The sequence below is a fragment of the Plutella xylostella genome, chromosome 10 (genome assembly GCF_932276165.1).
Source record: "Plutella xylostella chromosome 10, ilPluXylo3.1, whole genome shotgun sequence".
NCBI lineage: Eukaryota > Metazoa > Arthropoda > Insecta > Lepidoptera > Plutellidae > Plutella > Plutella xylostella.
Genome location: NC_063990.1, coordinates 10,308,497 through 10,326,276, shown reverse-complemented (window position 1 = coordinate 10,326,276; position 17,780 = coordinate 10,308,497). Strand labels below are relative to the sequence as shown.

At 38.5% G+C, this 17,780-nt stretch overlaps 4 protein-coding genes across 4 annotated transcripts; 2 read left to right on the top strand and 2 right to left on the bottom strand.

Annotated features, from left to right (window-relative positions):
• The first annotated feature begins 61 nt into the window (after window positions 1-61).
• LOC105380424 (gametogenetin-binding protein 2-like) lies at window positions 62-11,924 on the top strand. The gene is made up of 9 exons (XM_011549980.3): window positions 62-276; window positions 537-727; window positions 1,385-1,528; window positions 2,966-3,230; window positions 5,526-5,750; window positions 6,199-6,480; window positions 6,975-7,170; window positions 10,128-10,282; window positions 10,939-11,924. Exons 1-9 carry the CDS (start codon window positions 187-189, stop codon window positions 11,125-11,127), a joined length of 1,737 nt encoding a protein of 578 aa, XP_011548282.1. The 5' UTR covers window positions 62-186; the 3' UTR covers window positions 11,128-11,924.
• Window positions 11,925-11,986: 62 nt separating this feature from the next.
• LOC105380423 (3-oxoacyl-[acyl-carrier-protein] synthase, mitochondrial) lies at window positions 11,987-13,501 on the bottom strand. Its single transcript, XM_011549979.3, has one exon. The coding sequence runs from the start codon at window positions 13,344-13,346 to the stop codon at window positions 12,042-12,044; it is 1,305 nt and encodes a 434-aa protein (XP_011548281.2). The 5' UTR covers window positions 13,347-13,501; the 3' UTR covers window positions 11,987-12,041.
• Window positions 13,502-13,737: 236 nt separating this feature from the next.
• On the top strand, window positions 13,738-16,722 carry LOC105380422 (neuferricin homolog). The gene is made up of 4 exons (XM_011549978.3): window positions 13,738-14,139; window positions 15,516-15,659; window positions 15,890-16,076; window positions 16,456-16,722. The coding sequence occupies exons 1-4, from the start codon at window positions 13,857-13,859 to the stop codon at window positions 16,628-16,630; spliced, it is 789 nt and encodes a 262-aa protein (XP_011548280.2). The 5' UTR covers window positions 13,738-13,856; the 3' UTR covers window positions 16,631-16,722.
• Window positions 16,716-17,545, bottom strand: LOC105380421. The gene is made up of 2 exons (XM_011549977.3): window positions 17,505-17,545; window positions 16,716-17,413 (listed from the first exon to the last, which is right to left on the bottom strand). Exons 1-2 carry the CDS (start codon window positions 17,516-17,518, stop codon window positions 16,876-16,878), a joined length of 552 nt encoding a protein of 183 aa, XP_011548279.2. The 5' UTR covers window positions 17,519-17,545; the 3' UTR covers window positions 16,716-16,875.
• Between the last annotated feature and the right edge of the window lie 235 nt (window positions 17,546-17,780).

Here is a 17,780-nt window from a genome sequence, read left to right as displayed (position 1 = left end):
ATGTATTTAATTCATTCATTCGTTCAATAGTTATTTTTTTGTGCTGGCAACACGGTTTCATCCGTCACATCAATTATTATTCGTCAACGGAAGTCAGTCAACACGACGTGTTATTTCTTTGAGAAAAGCCTATAAATCGGCTTATTTCTGATTTCCGATAGTGATTTTATGTGAATAATTGCAAAAATGGCTAAATTGGTCGATATCTATAATAGCGAAAAGGAGCCCGTCATGAAGAGGCGGCAATTACCGCTAAACATCTACGAAAATCTTACCGTAAGTCTGCACTTTGACATTACCACAAACGTAGATTAGTCTGACTAATCAAGCTAAATTGATTTGTAATTTCTAAATAAACGTATGATACGGCTAGAGCTACGGCCGGCGCGCCGCAGGGCCGCCGCCGCGGCGTCCCCGCGGGTGCCGTCGCAGAGAGTTCATTGATTTCTCCCGAAAGAATGACGTTTCTTTGGTGACCTTATTTACAGTGATTTTGATCCTTTGTTTCATATCCACCTATTTGTTTTTGTTTGCAGATGATTATGGATTTGAACACAATGGGGCTCATTTGTGATAATCCGCAAGTGAAAGGTCGCGAGTACGACGACTTTGCTCGCAAATATCGCATCCTAAGCGCGGACGAGCTGAAGGCTGCATTGAGAGTTGATGCCTCTGATATCTTTAATGTATTAAATCAAAGCATTCCTTGTGTTGGCTGTCGGAGAAGGTATTATGCGTGTTTGTTCTTAGTAGAACTAATGATCCCGCAGCACCTCCAGCTGCCATGATTATAGTACATTTAGTTCATTTCCTTCTAAATATGCCTCTATGTTGTTACTATGTCATATCAACTGTATTCTATTTATTATTGTAATGCATTTAATTGGCCTTCAATCATAACCTCTAAAGAATAAACAATCAAGATAAGATTTTACTGGCTCCACAAGTCCACGCCCCACACACTGCATTTTGAATGGATTGGTTTTTTTTTTTGTATAATTTGTGAGACCAAACTTGAAAAAGCTTATCCCGAAAACTAACATGACCATTGGCCATGAAACATACTATATTTTTGTTGTCTAGTAGTATAGTATTCAGATATTGAATCAAAAACCTTAAAAATAGTATTGCATAGACATTCACATCTTGGCCTATTGCACCTATTGCCCATTGGCATCATGCACTTGTCACTGGCTCTTTAGTTGTCCCTGGCTATGTGTTGTGTACCTCCAACATTCGGGAACAAGTTTCTGGTGTATTTAGCCCCGCCATAATCAGGATCTTAAACACTTGTACCTACTTAGCATAATAACTGATGCTTTTGTTATTTGTTTGTATATCTTCTCATAATTTGTTAAATTTTTCATATATTTTGAATTTTCAGTGTGGAGCGCCTATTTTACCAGTTATGTAAATCAGGACATCCCACGTTGGACCCTCTAGTATTATCTCCAGATGAAGTAATGACAATAAGAGAAGACAAAATCACACATCCGCAGTCTCTGGCATCACTGTTAAATGGACACAGGTAAGTGAAAACAAGCATTCTGTTGTTCTTACACAACATGCAACAAGTCTAAGACACATTTTAGTCAAAAGAAAGCCTTAAATAGCTTACCGTAAGTATTTTTGTGGAAAATTTTATTTTATTTGAGTTTGCAGTAGGTAGTTATAAATGTTGGCAGGTTCTCCTGAACCTTGTTTTATCTATCATCTATAGATCAGATTCTTCTAATCTAGTGCAGGATAAAACAAAGCACCCCATTAAAGGCTGCTTTAGCTCTAACAACCAACTTTTACTTGATATTTTTTTGTTTGATCCTGCACATGGCCTATTCATAGTTTAAAACTGAAATCTGTTCATCTTTTTTTTATCATGTAGCTTAAGTTTAAAATATTGGTCAGATACAATGCAGACAAGCTATCACTTCCACCAACCCTGTACATTCATTAGGTGCTAGTGGCAGCATTGCTAAGATTTTGCAATAATTTTCAATCATGGTTGGCATTGGTGATGTTCATTTGACCCTATTTGGTATAATGAATGATACATAATATATAGAAAATAAAATAACATCTACAAAGTTCAAGATGTACATAACATACCATACCTGTGTAGAAAGTTGTGGGTACTTGAGTGGCATTATCAATAAAAACAAATTGACCACTTCCTGTGTTCTATGGCTTTGTAGAACTAATGCATCAATGAAGATGCCCCTGGACTATAACTGTAGCTAGTTATGAGTATAGCATTCTCAGTTTAACAATAGGATATATTTATACTAGCCATCAGAATGTCTGTTTCTTACATGGTTTTTCTTATACAGTTCATACATACTGTATTATCACATTATTTGGTGTAAAATTAACAAAATAATCTAATGGGCAAATGTAAAGTTTTTCAATACATAATTCTTGGTACAGTACCTGAAGCCAAATTTGTAGGTACTGAAGTCATGCACTTTTCTGTCTTTGGGGTTTTAAACTTGGATTAAGTTATTCATCAGTTACTCATTCATGAAATATTCCAAGTTACGGAACGGATCTCATTAGACTATATTCTACTGAAGTACAAACTTATTCCCATTCTCCATATTGTAGCAACACCATACTAAACCCTCGTAAAGAATGGTATTCTTAGCTAGCACCTCAAAGTCTGTAGATTGTGACTAGTTTTCTACGCGTTAATTGAGGCAGCCTGTCGTTATTTCCTGGCACTTGGCCAGTGTAACGATTGAGATCCAGTATCCAGATAATCCACCTTACATCTGTTTACAACTTAAATACACTTTTGTAATTTCAACAACCTACTTATTGCGACGTTACACATTCTTTTCTTAAATAAATGCAGCAAATCAAACAACCAAAAGATCCGCTTATGGTCATAATACTTAAATAATGGAAATATCGCATGTTGGCAAACTAAATATGAAAAAAATATAATAAATAAATGCACCTCTTCCAGCACCGGCATAGAATGCCTGATCCTCAGCCAGCCGCGGTGGAAGAAGTCTCAGCGTTGCCCCCTGCACTCCCTCGAGGCGGGCGGCGCGCGCGGCTGGGGCTGCGGCTGGGGCGCGTGGGGCGGGCGGGCGGCGTGGCGCGCGGCGTGGGACGCCATGCGAGCCCCCGCCAGGGACCACGTCACGCTGGTCCACTTTAATACGCTACACGATACGCTGCACAACTACTTGAGGAAACATCGCTTCTGCGCCGATTGTAAAACTAAGGTGAGTGCTGTGAGAAATGGCCCTGAATGTTTGCTGCCTCGACATCATGTGGAAACACGATGTATCTCGTGTTTTACATACAGTACTTCACTTAGGGAATGTCGAGTGAGCGATAATAGACCCCCAGATAACTGTTAATAGGACCTACATTCTCAAGTAGAGACCACTAACTATTGAAGTGCCAGTAGTATTTGGATAGCGAAGGCCGAAAACAGAGTGTTGTGGAGTCTTTGTAGAAAGTAACATACAGAAGACCTCAGTATCTAGCTTTCAGCTACCCAAGCTGCCACCGATCTAGCATAGGGTAATAAATCAGACAAAGGTTAGGGCTACTTAAAATGCTCCTAAAGCTATTTGAACCTCATTAGTGTTTGAGCACTAAATCGTAACTAATTCATGCCTATCCTTATTTGATTACCCGTTCTGACTGATAATTTATTTCATAAAAAAAATACTTGTAATTCAAATAAAGCTAGACAGGTTTAAATGATAATGGCATTAAATTCCAAAGTTTTTCGTTATGTAACGAATTTATATCTGGTTGTAGATACGAGTGCCTTTTACGATATATACGGAAGGTTCTTATCTAACTCGCCGCAACGACGTCTGGGTCACATAACCAACTCGGTTATCGCTACTAACGAATTTATAAATACCTAAATAACGAATTTACAGATTGCGAATGGAATTCAAATATGATAAGCGGAATTTCGTTTACATGAATATTTATTTATTTATTTTATTTAATACTTTATTGCACAAATATAACATAAGTGTACAAAAGGTGGACTTAATGCTAAAAGCATTTTCTACCAGCCAACCTACAGGAGGTACAAGAAAACAAGTAGAAAGGTGCAAAAAAAAAAAAAATTAAACAGGAAAAACTAAATATAGTCACTAGATAATTAAATTAATAGAAATACATAAAATATACTTACATATTATACTATAAATTATATAAAATTATGAATAGTATCTAACCAACCATTTAATAAGTACATAATACTTATTCAACTCTGCCAATTTTTATTAAGCAGTTGTTATGTTGACTTAAAATTAAACTTTCTTGCGATAAGATAGTTCCAGTTGTAGATTGCGCTAATGCTATCGTAAGAAACGCTATTTTTTATGTAAAATACGGTAGATTGTGAGTCACACTCTTTTTCTATCCGTTAATTGAGGCAGCCTGGCGTTATTTCCTGGCGCTTAGCCAGTGTAACGATTTAGATTAGTGTTGCCCAAATGCAAGAACAAGACGAGACTTAGCCAGTCTTGGTCTTGGTCTTGCGCCAATACACCTGGTCTTGGTCTTGGTCTTGGTCTTGCGCCAATACACCTGGTCTTGGTCTTGGTCTTGGTCTTGCGCTCCCAGTCTTGGTCTTGGTCTTGGTCTTGCAGCAAGAGTCTTGCAAGTCTTGCAATTACCTATTAGTCTATTACTATTTATTAAAGTTTACTTTTTGATTTTAATAGATATTTTTTTATTCGCTATGTTTATGGTATTAGTCGTAATGCGCATAGGTCCAGTTTTTCATTTTCTTTGATACAGTTTTTTGCATCTCATAGAATTCCTAAGCGTACTTACCTATACACCGAACTGTTACACCTAACTACTCAGTGAAATAGCGCTCTGCAAGACGCAAGAGTCTTGCAGGCTATGTCTTGTTCTTGCTCAAGTCTTGCACGGTCAGTCTTGGTCTTGGTCTTGCTAAAAATACGCGGTCTTGTTCTTGGTCTTGGTCTTGCAAAAACGCAAGAACAAGACCAAGACTGCAAGACCAAGACTGAATTTGGGCAACACTAATTTAGATTAAGTCTACCTTACTTCTTACGACTTAAATAAACTTTTACAAGTTCAATAACCTACTTATTGCGGCGTTACAGAATGTTTTCAATTTTATTTTCTTAGACAAATTCACCGTTCGTATCACAGTTTGCAGTATCAGTGTTTTTATGTACCTACCTACTTTCGTTAATGTTTTGTCGTTAGTACAATACATTTAGCACTTGCGTACACAATCTACGTAGTATTGTTCTAAATGTGCATGTTTCCTTACAATCTTTAATAAATGAAATATATTTTTATAAATAATTATTAAGGACAAAATGTATACATAAAATCTTTGATTAGAAGTAATAGCGTTCAGCTGATAAATCCGTCCTCAGTAAAATGGTCTCAAACCTACATGTTATTTTTCATTGTATATGTATAATTGTTATTTTGTGTTCTGTGAAATCAACAAAGCAGCATTCTATTCTTATCTTCACGTATAAACCAATGTCCAACCCCCCCAGGTCCTCCGCGCCTACCAACTGCTCGTCGAAGACAAAGAGCCGCAAAAAGAGAAAGGCTACGTCGGCGCTCTCTACGGGGGCATCAAGCGCTGCCTGCCGGAGCAGCACCTGCACCTGCAGGGCAGCTCGGAGTACGTGGCGCAGCTGCTGGCGCGCGCCGAGCCCGAGCTGCTCGGCGGCCACCGCGAGCGGCACGCGAAGACCATCGAGATCGCGCAGGAGGAGGTAGGATTCAAAAGATGTTTGTTAAGAAGGTTGTTTTGCCAACTCTTCTTCTCAGTGAATGAGCCTTTTGTGAAATGGTGGTAGACTCATAATCATAACAATCAACAACAATGTTATATTCGTTAAATAACGTGATATTCTATTGTAGGTTTTACATCGGAAAAAGAGAGGATTTTTCAGCTACTATTGGGTTTAACGAGCAGAAAATGTTAGTTGTTGGAGCTACTTACTAGGATATTTTGGGATACGAACGTTCGGTAATTTTCGAGTTGTCGTTCGATCTGAAGCAAACGCCTACAACTTCTACCATACCTTACCGGAGAAAAAATCAAGTTTTAAATCTGAGCTCGAAATTAAGGCCACAAGCTATGAAAAAATATCCCATCCTAATGCTGACTGATTGATACTAATCCAACATAACATTAATCTTACATCAATTCCTTCCCAGGTGCTAATATGCCTCGGCATCTGCATCTACGAGCGTCTCCAGCGCATCTCCCTCCGCCTTCGCGAGGAAGAAGGCACGTGCCAAACACTAGCCGCGGTCGGAGTAGAGGCCCTCTACCGCAAGTTTGAAACCGCGGTCGAACTCAAGAGTGGGGTCTCCAAGCTTCAGTTGTTGTATGATGAGATTACTCAGGAAGAGCTGACGCGGCAGCAGAGGAAGGAGCAGAAGAAACTGAAGAGGCGCAAGAAGAAAGAGAGGCTGGCGGTTGAGAGCAAGTGCAAGGTTTGTTCGATTCGAATTCGTCTTACCTTTTAAAAGTTTTTCTGTTCTCTGAAGTCTTATTTAATAGCATTCCCTTCATCACCATCATTAGAATACAATCGTCCGGGGGACATAGGCATCTCAAGGAGTGACGCAACACTCTGTCACCCGCATATCATATGCAACTGCCTAGGCTAAGGGTCTAGCTAGACAGACGGACCGCATTTCAATTGCAATCCAACTGCAAATTGCAGTTCAGTTGCAGTTTGAATGCAGCTGAAACGACTGCAAACCAAACGCAAAGTCCGATTTCACACGACTGCACGCCGACTGCAATTGAACTGCAATCAGATTGGTTGTCCCTGTCGGTCCAGGATAATAATACTTTTGCCAGTTCGAGATCTCCACTCAAGTTATTCGCGGTATTATTACCAGCTTAATACCACTTCACCTTGCATGTAAACGCCTCAGCAATAGCTATGTTTTAACCTAACCACAATCTTCCACCCTCCCAGGAAGGCGACTCCGAAGAGCCAGAAGAGAAGTGCGAGTGTGAAGAATGCCTCCTCGAAGAGCGCGACACTCCCACCGACCTACTCTCAGCCGGGTGCTGCGAGTTCCCGGGCGACTGTAGTGGTTGTAGCGAGCCCAAGAAGAAGGGCAAGAAGCAGGAGCGGTCTGAGCATACGCTGGATTGCGGGTACTCTTCAGGTACGTTGAGTTTATGTGATTATTATTACTCAGTTGATTTCCTATTAGTTTGAAAACGTGAAGATACACACATACACACACAGAAGTAAAACTTATGGATGCAATAAATGATTGAGTATTGAGTATCTCCCAAGTAGCGACTAACTTTGCTCTCGGTCTTTCTCATCCAGCCACTAGTCTAGCGGACGTTGGTCAAGCTGGCTAAAGGGGATCCCATGCTACGTCTCCAGACGTTTAGACAGACAAACATAAGTTTATGTTCAAATGTTTGACAAACAGAAACATCACAATACATGGATTGCGAATATATGACATAAAATTTGCACCTACATAAACTGCGCTGCTTCTCGGTGCCGAAATTTATTATATCTCAGCATAGTAATATCGTCACCTTAAATCGTAAACCGCCCAACTCCACGCGAGCAAATTTTACAGGAGACAAAAAAAACTGTTTATTTTGTACTTCTACTTAGGATACCCCCTAATATTTTTTTGATACTAGACTAAAAAAGTGGTTGCGCATTCAACGGCGTTATGAAAAATTAGTTATTTTTATCGCTTTATACATAAAATGGACATACGATCTTTTCCCAATCTCTATGTGAATACTATTATTGGAGATAAGTGTTTTTCCTGGAAATACGAGTTTTTCGGACTTTGATTATGAAAAATATTGTTCTCTTTGATGGACTTACACTGTTCAAATATAGATAAATCTACTTACCTTTTCCTATTACTTCAAATTTATAGTATTATTGATGTACTTAATAAAATGATTATATAATCAGCAATCATCGTTATAAGCAGTAGAAAACATAAATCAGTACTAGGAGGCCATGGTCCCGCCGTTGCCGTTGAATCCCTGGTGGTAAGCACGCTGTTTCCCAGGGACTAGGAACATCATCACGTTTTCTTTAATGGTGAAAAATAAAGAGTATTCTATTCTATTCTATCATCTGACGAGCAAGAAGTGGCGGATCTAGAGTTGGGACGGAGCGCAAAAGACTGTTCCTAGCCCCGATGGAATACCAGACCGCGTGTGAGTGCTGGCGCTCAAAGCTGGTTTGTACAGAAAGTTTATCTGTCTGTTGAACAGCAGCCAGAGTGCCAGTGAGGTGTCCACTGACTGAAACGAGGCCACGTTAAAGCTCCTGAAGAAAGGAAGCAGTCCTGCAGATTCATTTTCTATGTACAGACCCATCTGCCTGCTGTAAGAGGCTGACAAGCTTTTTAAATTAGTGACACCCCTGGATGAACGGTCATTACCTTTCGGATTGTCAGTTTGGCTTACGAAATGTACAATCGATAGTGGATAAAATACGTATTAGTAGAAGTACTTCTATGTTCGTTCACTGTCGGAGCAGGATGTGAACCGCGGGGATAGTTGCGCTGGGTGTTAGATTAGACCAAGGATTAGACATGGTGTACCCGTTCAACTCTATCCCTTCCTCTCCAGGAACCTTCAGGGCCTCTCTTGAATACCATCGGCCGATCCTACCTCCAGCAAATAGTCAGAGGTCCAACTGGTACAATAATTACCCGAAAAGAGAGGGTTAATGTTCGCAGAAGGAGGTCAGTTGTGGAGTTCCACAGGGGTCGGTCGTGGACACCTCTGCAATGTAACTTGACATACAATACTGTCCTGCAAATGAAGCTCGCAAAAGGCGTTCGCACAATTCATTCTGCTGATCTCCATCTTCAATGTGTGTCACATTGAAGATGGCTGAGAGCGTCCATCGAGGATGATTTATCAAAGACGATAGTGGCATGATCCACCGCCTAGGCCTTAAAACAGCGCCCCTCCTGATATCCTACAAACTCCTAATGAGCAGGGAGCCAACAGATCTGTCGGTGCGGGTTAGTGAGGTTCATATTGCTATAGAACGGCACATGTGCTACCTCAGCCTAGTCGTAGATATTTGCTGGTCATTCAAGGAGCATTGCAAGATGTTAGTTCCCCAGAATCAAAGAGTAGCTGGTGCTCTACACGCCATGCAGTGCACGGGCTACTTTCAAATCTGAGGGCCCTCGCAAATGAGTCCATCGCCTCTATACGGGTGCCGTGCAATCTACTGCCCTTCAAGGAGCACCTATCTTGTCAAGTCGAAGAGAATGACTGTGATGAGATCGGTTAGAGGAGCCATGGATTCGTCAGCAACGGGTTGCAGCAGCCGTCCTGCCTTGTTTGCAAAAAACCTATATTAGTATGTAGTAAAGTGCTGATTCCAACCAAAATATACAAAATATTTTGTTTGTGATATACGCGTAACTTTTAATTTAAGAGCATAATATTGCTAAAAAAATAGCCAAATTTAACTATAAATTGATCAATAAGAATGTTAAGTTCTATAATTTATTTATGTAGTAATAAAAACAAAGCCAAACACATAGTTTTATTGCAAAAATGTACGTTCACTCCCGCCTACATCGCTCGTTGTATGGGAGTAAGAGGAGTTACGAGGTTTTATTGTTTAAAAATCACGACTTAGAGTTAGGAGGAAAACGAAAACTAATTTTTCTCAGAATTCAGATTTTTTATCGATTTACGAGTAATACGAGTAGATGCGCCTTGAAAAAACGCTTCTATTGATACCAAAAAGTCATTTTCGCCAAAAAGTGGAGTTAGGCGGTTTACGATTTAAGGTGACGATATGTAAAAACACCAGATTTACAGCTAAATCCTGCTATAAAGACTGGTGAAACATACTAATTAACAAGAAATCCTACTAATATTATAAATGCGAAAGTTTGTGAGTATGTGTATGTTTGTTACATCTTCACGTTAAAACGGATGAACCGATTTGAATGAAATTTGGTATGGATTTAGACACCCTGGATGAACACATAGGCACTTTTTATTCCGGAATTCCCACGGGAAAACTTTTTAAGGCGAAGCGAAGCGCGCGGGAACTGCTAGTAAAGTTTAAATAATGAACCGTTATTCCTCACTTCCTTAGGCAACACGGGCGGGTGCTGCGAGCTGTCCGGCTCGTCGCTGGGCAGCTCGCCCGAGGGCTCGGAGGTGGCGTGCTCGGACGGGTTCTGCAACCACGAGCCGCCCGCCCGGCGCGCCTGCCCCGCCTTCACGCTGTCGTTGCAGGAGATGCTGCTCGTATGTATTACATGTTAAGCCTGTCACACACTGTTAAGTGCAAGTGTAATGTAGACGTACATTGCTGAGTATGTTTGAAAGATTCGAAAGTTTTGCACATATTACTTACTATTTACATTTTTTATTATTACATATTTTGTCTACTTTACACTCGCACTAAACAGTATATGCTATAGCGTTTCGATGGCAAATACCAAATACTAAGTGCCAATTTCTCCATAGTCGGTTAGAGCATAACCAGGGAGTAGTGGTTGACTTTTGACACATCTTTTATATGGAGATGACGTTTAATTTATAAATCAATCCCTGTCGGTTAGATAACCGACAATGGAGAAATTGGCACTAAAGCTATTTGTTTATTGCTTCGTTACCGTGTGGTAAAAATATTTGGCAGTTAGATTACTTATCGGTTGCTGATTAATGTACGCAGGACGGACATTTAAATAAGCTTGGGGACGGGGAGGTTTTTTCAAGTGTTTTTATGTGTTACTGAAACACAGAGCAAAATCAAACGAGATTTGGCGTGGGATTGGGAAATGGGGATGATGGTTGATCCTTTCAAAACGTATCATCATCATCATCGTCAACCCGTAATCGTCAATGGATGAATATAGGCCTCTCCTTTCCATGGTACTAACAATAAAATTCATTAACAGGATATATCATCATCGGACGAGGAACACGATACAAGTTACATACCAATAGAGGAAGTAATGGAATTCAAAGCGCGCAGGAACATAACAGAGAAAAGACAGGAACTCCGACAGAACCTGCGCCAGAAGTTTGAGAAACTGTGCGTCACGCCGGCGGCCAAGCCAGTGGCGCCCCCTACCCAAGCCAAGTAACCACGCGGGGCAGTTGCTGCTATTGCTAAAATAATAATAGTCATTCTACTCCTTAGACCGAACAGAAAAAATAAAATCATGGTTTACTTATCCGTATACATATTGCGAAACAATCGAAATCATTTTAAAATATTATATACTGAAAATATATAGATTTCAATTCCATATACGAGAATGAAATGCATGCTCTTGAATAAGTTTCTCAATTACCTACATATATCACGTGGTGACTGTTTGATTTTAACGATAGCAATATAAACTCTTGCACTCGATAGAATCTTCCATTTAGATAATATATAGGGAAGTTTTATTTTGTTGTGTGGGGATTTCGTTGGCCTTATTTTATGTGAAATGTCTATCAGCTAGCCTGAGTGAGTTGTACTCATGCTTGGAAGCTTCTAGAGTAGACGGCTTCGTATGTTCATTGAACTTATTATACAAACTGTCTACATAAAGAAAAATATTCTTAAGGCAATAAGTAATTCTATAAAGTGAAGAAGATTCCAAACACAATTGAGAATGAATTGACTGGATAAACCCAGCATTTAAAAAATATTTACTATTTAAAATGTTAGAATGCTTAGTAATCAAATATTTAAAGTAGCATTTTTTGATCAAATTATTTTAATTTCAATGCTTTATGTGACTCAATATAATGGTAAATGATGGTTATTATACTGCTCGTTTTCAAGAAGCCTTAATAAGTGTGAAGTTGGGATTACCTTGGCAGTTTTGCCATTGTTATTAATATCATGAAACATTTGTAACTCAGTTTTAAATATATTATCAATACATGACGAATTGGTTTCATTTGCAATGCAGACCACATAATTATAATACATATAAATATATTTTGATTTAAATACCTACTTACATCTACGAATTTGTACATCTAACACCTAATTATACCTACTTTATAATTGTCCAATACAAAGTGTAGCATTAGTGCCTCCAAACCCAAATGAGTTTTTCAGAGCTATCCTTCTATCAGAATTCCATTCAACTGACTTATTTGCTACATAATTCAGATCATCAACTGGTTCATCTAGATTTAATGTAGGGGGGATTACCCCATGATGGCAGGACAGTATTGTGAACAGGGTCTCGAGGTTCCCAGCGGCTCCAAGCAGATGCCCGTGAGCACCCTTTGTGGATGACACCTGGATCTTGCTACTGTGAGATCCAAACAGGTTCTTGATGGCTGTCGACTCTATCCCATCTCCAACAGGAGTGGAAGTGGCATGGGCATTGATATAAGTTATTTGTTCCTTTTCAATGTTACCATCTTCTAATGCTCTGTTCATAGACAATATTGCCCCACTGCCATCTTCTCGAGGAGTTGTAATGTGGGATGCATCACCTGAGAGTCCATAGCCTAATATTTCTGCATACATCCTAGCTCCTCTCTCTTTGGCATGTTCATATTCTTCAATAACTAGTACAGCTGCCCCCTCACCCATGACAAAACCATCTCTTTTCTTATCAAATGGCCTTGAAGCTTTCCCTGGATCATCATTGAAGGATGTGCTTAGTGCCCTGAGCCTACAGAACCCAGCTATGGCCAGAGGACTGATGCAGTACTCTGCGCCTCCGGCCACCATCACGTCGGCATCCCCATTCCTTATAAATCTAAACGCATCTCCAATAGAATGTGCACCTGTGGCGCATGCAGTGGAAACAGCATGATTGGGACCTCGGAAACCATATTTGATACTAATGTGTCCAGCAGCCATGTTAGGTAATATCCTTGGAACAAAGAATGGGCTAACTTTGTTGTATCCCTTTTTCAATGCATCATTTGTGTCACAAACATCTTTTAGGTCAATCATCCCCATGCCGAGAGCTACCCCTGTGGCTTCTCTGTCTTCATCAGAAGAGGGCAGCCATGCGGCATCCTTCAAAGCTTCAGACGCTGCTACTAATGCTAATCCTGTGGCAGGAGCCATGGCTCTTAGATTTGAGGGAGTCAAAGCTTGCACAACTGGGTCAGTCTTATCAAATTCATTTATAGGTACCAAACCAGCCACTTTGCAGGGTAAATTAGCATATTCTTCTCCGGAGAGTGAGACTATACCAGAACAGCCCTTTATAAGGTTGTTCCACACAAGCTGAGTGCCGCTGCCGAGAGGACAGACAACCCCGAGCCCGGTGACCACCACTCTTCTTCTGGGTGGGAATTGTGTGTGGCTCCTCACTTGTTGTAAAACACGTTTCATCATGAGCACAAGTTTGGAATGCAGAACAGGTAGCCAGTAGTAATCAGCTCAGCTCAGTTTAGTAACTTTGGTTCATAAATTTGTTAAAATTATAACCTTAAAAAACAATCAGCTGTGTTTTGATTTTTATTTGACAGCTTAGTTGCGTTCCAAAATATAGTTTTTATCGTATGTCTTGGCGTCTTCCCATTTTTTGAAAAACACTCGCAAAGATTTTGCCTTCAGTATTTTTTATAAATCAGCATCTTGAATCTCATTGCCTCATGGATTAGTAGGCGTTTATTGGTATTTTATTAATAATCGTTAACACTATAAAAAAAATATCCTCCCACCTCCAAATCGATTACAAAAGTTTATTTTGAGACTCACCATTTGACAGCGTATCTTTTTTTTTTTACGTGGTCGTCGAACTTTGAACGCGGCGAGTGCGACACGTTTGTTTATTTTTTGTTATTAAATTTTTATTAAGTGTTTTTAAACTAAATGTTCATCATTTCATAAAATCCTATAACTATGTCGCTTACTAGTAAATTAGTGCTGACGACTTCTTTTATTATTGTGTTAACAGCTGTGTATTTCCAAGATCGCATTGGCCCACTTTACGAAAATATAAAAAGTTTTACTGAAGTAAAAGTGGCGAAACCTGCCAATAGTGAATTATACAGTGCTGAACAACTGGCGCAATATAACGGAATCGATAATGAGGCATTATATTTAGCAATATTAGGCGTTATATTCGATGTATCCAAGGGTAGTCAACACTATTCGAAGGGATCGTCGTATCATTATTTTGTCGGTAAGTTACCATTCACCTACTGTATTTATGTAACTAATGTATTAAAACTTTATCAAAAATATGCCAGCACTGCTTACCCATTTACTTTCATTTATATATTTTGTTTTTATGCTACTTATTCATACCTTGTTACTACATACAGTTTTGCACCTAATCAAACAGACATGGGTATTTCTTAAAAAAACCAAAAAAAAAAAAAAAAAGTTTAACTTTTTTTTTTTTTTTTTTTATTAATGTTATTGGAAAGTGTATTGAAAATAATGAATTTTAATATCTTCAATCAAGCTTAAAACGCTTTGCAAGGGGTAGAAAATGAGGTGTGAAAGTATGGTTGTGACAAATTAAATTCCTTGTTTAAAATTCGACTTTATGACTGATGGCGTGAATCTCATTTTCAATATTCCAAATCAAAGTTTTCACAGAAAGAAAATTAAAGTTTGTGCCTTCAGAATAACTATATTTTTTATTTATTTGGTAGTTACGTCACATCCATGTTCGACATGGATGTGACATGTTAAAAAATGTCACGACCATGGCCTCAGAAAGCTATGGCTGTGACTGCCATGGTTGTGACATTTTCGCACCGTGCCTGACATTATTTTAAAATTCGTAATTATTTTTGCAATTTGTTACTTTTATCTGTAAGTACATTGTTTAAGTTATAAATTACGAAAAACAAACTGACAATACAGTTGAGCTTACCTTATATAACTTGAACACGGTCTGGACAGGTAAAGAGTGTTAATTTATAAAAAAAAACATAAAAATTATTATTAATTTACACTCCACCATTCATGCCGGCCAAGAAAGGGTAGGTCATACAGTGTTGATATAGCAGAAAAATATATAGTTATAGCAGATACGTGTCGCAAACTTTTACCCTTTTTTCAAGTGTAAATATTTCGAGCCACAGCTGTGACAAAAAAACATCAGACAAACTTTACGAAAGGTTTTGGTTTAAACTTACTTAGCTAAACAACATGAAATATATGTATTGTGATAAGTTAATTGCATATAAAATGATTATATAATGATTTTTTGTCTAAAAAAGCACCAATTAATTCCAGAAAAATATTTTGTTGAGTAATTCGGTGAGCGGACATCGCACGGCTGTGACATTTTGGGGGGGATATTGATATCTATAAATACAAGGCTTATGTATTTTAATTTATAACTAACTTGCCTGTATGATAAAAAATATGATTTACTTTTTTAATTCATACCTAACAACTATGAGTGCTTCCAGCTAGCCGATTCTTACGTAAGACAGTATTTTTTATAAGAATAAGAAATACCCACATGCTGTTTGCTACACATTCTCTTAAAAACAACTGCATAAACGTTACTAAGATGTTACTTTTCACTCGAACCCCCAGGTAAAGATGGCTCAAGATCCCTGATCACTGGGAACTTCTCCGACACCAGTGCAGACCGGGACCATGTTCTGGACCTCACTTGTGATGACATTTTCGTCCTCATGAATTGGAGGGATACATTCAAGCAAAAGTACACAAGAAAAGGTAACTTTTAAATGCGCTATCAATTTAGTTACAAGTTATTTTCAAATTTTATTTTTACTGTAAATAATGTACTCACTGAATTAAGAAATTACATACTCTACAATAAACATGGCTGATGATGATTATGGTGTATGCGATTTTATGGACATCAGCATCATAGGCTTCCAAGAAATACCTCACTTAATTTGTACTTTAAAATATTATATTAACTAATTTTTTTCACATTCTAGGCAAACTCATAGGAAGGTATTATGATGATGCCGGTGAGCCAACACCTTACATGAAAGAGGTCAAGAGTAAGATAAAAAATTGCAAGCTGGCAAAGCAAGAGGCCGAAGAGAAAAGGCAGAATTACCCTCCTTGTAACATGGAGTGGAGTGTCAGTGATGGCACTAAAGTGTGGTGCACTAAGAACAGGTAAGTTGAAGTTCAGGAAGAGACCAATATTGACCTTAGAATTTAACATTCAAACAAGGTGCCTTTATGATGAAGAAAATTATACCACATTTTGGACCTTCTGAAGTTTTGAACAACTTTATCATTAATTCATTATCATCATCAACTACTACTGCTGAACATAGCCATAGGACTCATACCCACTACTAGAGTCTCTTACTATTGCCTACTACTACTACAGTTCAAAACTTAAACATCTTAAAAGTATAGTTTGTCTTTACAACCAATAATTACCCTTTATTCTCAGTAAATGTAATAATGTATAAATTATTTTGTTATTAGCTTGGGGTCGGATGACCGTGTGTGAGATGTCCCCACATATTATTTTATTTATTTACAGTGGTGGTATAACCAGAGAGTGGACAGGTGTGCCACGCCAGCTGTTCACACCGGGAGAAGACAAGCCGCAGTGCGTCTGTGTGGACACTTCAAAGGACCACTCAGCAGCACTTCTCAAAGAATATGACAACTGCCAACCCACATCTACCACTTGTATTGCACCTAGTAGTCCATAAACATCACCTACTTGTAGATTGTTATATGTTAAGTTTAAAGCAATATTTTCCTTTTTGTATATTTTGTATAAATAAAAATCACATCTATTGTATGGCAGTGTTTATTACAAAATGATCACCTCTATACATCATACATTATTATAGAATTAATACAACAGTCAGTGTTATGTATAAAAGAGAATTACAATGAAGAATACCAATGGTAATTAAATGTAGTTTAAGTATATGTATAAAAAGTTTAGGGACTAGCATGTTTGTACTGCTTCATCTAGTTCAAGACATTCAATGTTTTTAAGAAACACTTGCATTGGTATCTTCTTTCTGTTTAGGAATGATTTGTTGCCGAGCAGCTTCTTGATTTTTGCCCTTCTCTTCTTAATTTTCTCCTTAGTGTAATGGTTACCTAGTTGGAATGTTAGCAATCTCTTCACCTTCCTCCCGCCTATCAATGTTGCAGGACTACTACTACTGCTGGCATCAGTCTTGGGTTCTTCATAAATAGTTTCTAAAGTCTGTGATACAGTTTTCACTGTTTTGTTCAGGTATAAGGCCTCAATTTGTTTAGAATTGGCATTTTCAGTCATAATACGTTTACGAGGTTTCATACTTACTCTCCGGTTCGACGGTTTAGTTGATTCGACAGCTGCTAGAGACTTTCTCTTTCTTAGGACTCTGGACTCCAGACTAGGCAATTCTGTTGTAATTTCAGTTGCATCTGGCAATGCACCATCTATTTCCATAATATCCAAGCCTGCCATTTTACTTGGTAACTCTGTATCGACCCTGAAAACCAATTTTCTCATATAAACTAATTGAACTTTACTTCCTACTAGTAATGTCCAGTATTATGCTAAGTTGAAATGTTCAATCTTACCTATTGGTTTCCATTTTAATGTTAATTAGTACACCATTGATCAGTTATCGTTATCTATCTAAGTATTAACAGAAAAGAACGGTTGATTTTAACCGTACAGGTTTTTTTGAGCAACACAAATATCTCGTCTCGTTGACAGAATTTGTTTTTTGTTTGTTTGAAAATTTGACAGGGAGATGACAGCAAAATCGCATAATGACAAATGCCCATTACAGTCTGTGGCACTATATGAATCTCAGAATAGTAACTGTCTAGTGCTGTTTAGTTTCAAAATAT

What these genes read in the sequence shown, in the direction of transcription:
- LOC105380423 (XM_011549979.3), bottom strand. Translation starts at nt 13,346, where the DNA reads ATGATGAAACGTGTTTTACAACAAGTGAGGAGCCACACACAATTCCCA.
- LOC105380424 (XM_011549980.3), top strand. Translation starts at nt 187, where the DNA reads ATGGCTAAATTGGTCGATATCTATAATAGCGAAAAGGAGCCCGTCATG. An exon ending in GCGCCGATTGTAAAACTAAG is followed by an intron (nt 3,231 to 5,525) that starts GTGAGTGCTGTG and finishes CAACCCCCCCAG; the next exon opens with GTCCTCCGCGCCTACCAACT. An exon ending in CGTTGCAGGAGATGCTGCTC is followed by an intron (nt 10,283 to 10,938) that starts GTATGTATTACA and finishes ATTCATTAACAG; the next exon opens with GATATATCATCATCGGACGA.
- LOC105380422 (XM_011549978.3), top strand. Translation starts at nt 13,857, where the DNA reads ATGTCGCTTACTAGTAAATTAGTGCTGACGACTTCTTTTATTATTGTG. An exon ending in GCAAAAGTACACAAGAAAAG is followed by an intron (nt 15,660 to 15,889) that starts GTAACTTTTAAA and finishes TTCACATTCTAG; the next exon opens with GCAAACTCATAGGAAGGTAT. An exon ending in GTGTGGTGCACTAAGAACAG is followed by an intron (nt 16,077 to 16,455) that starts GTAAGTTGAAGT and finishes ATTTATTTACAG; the next exon opens with TGGTGGTATAACCAGAGAGT.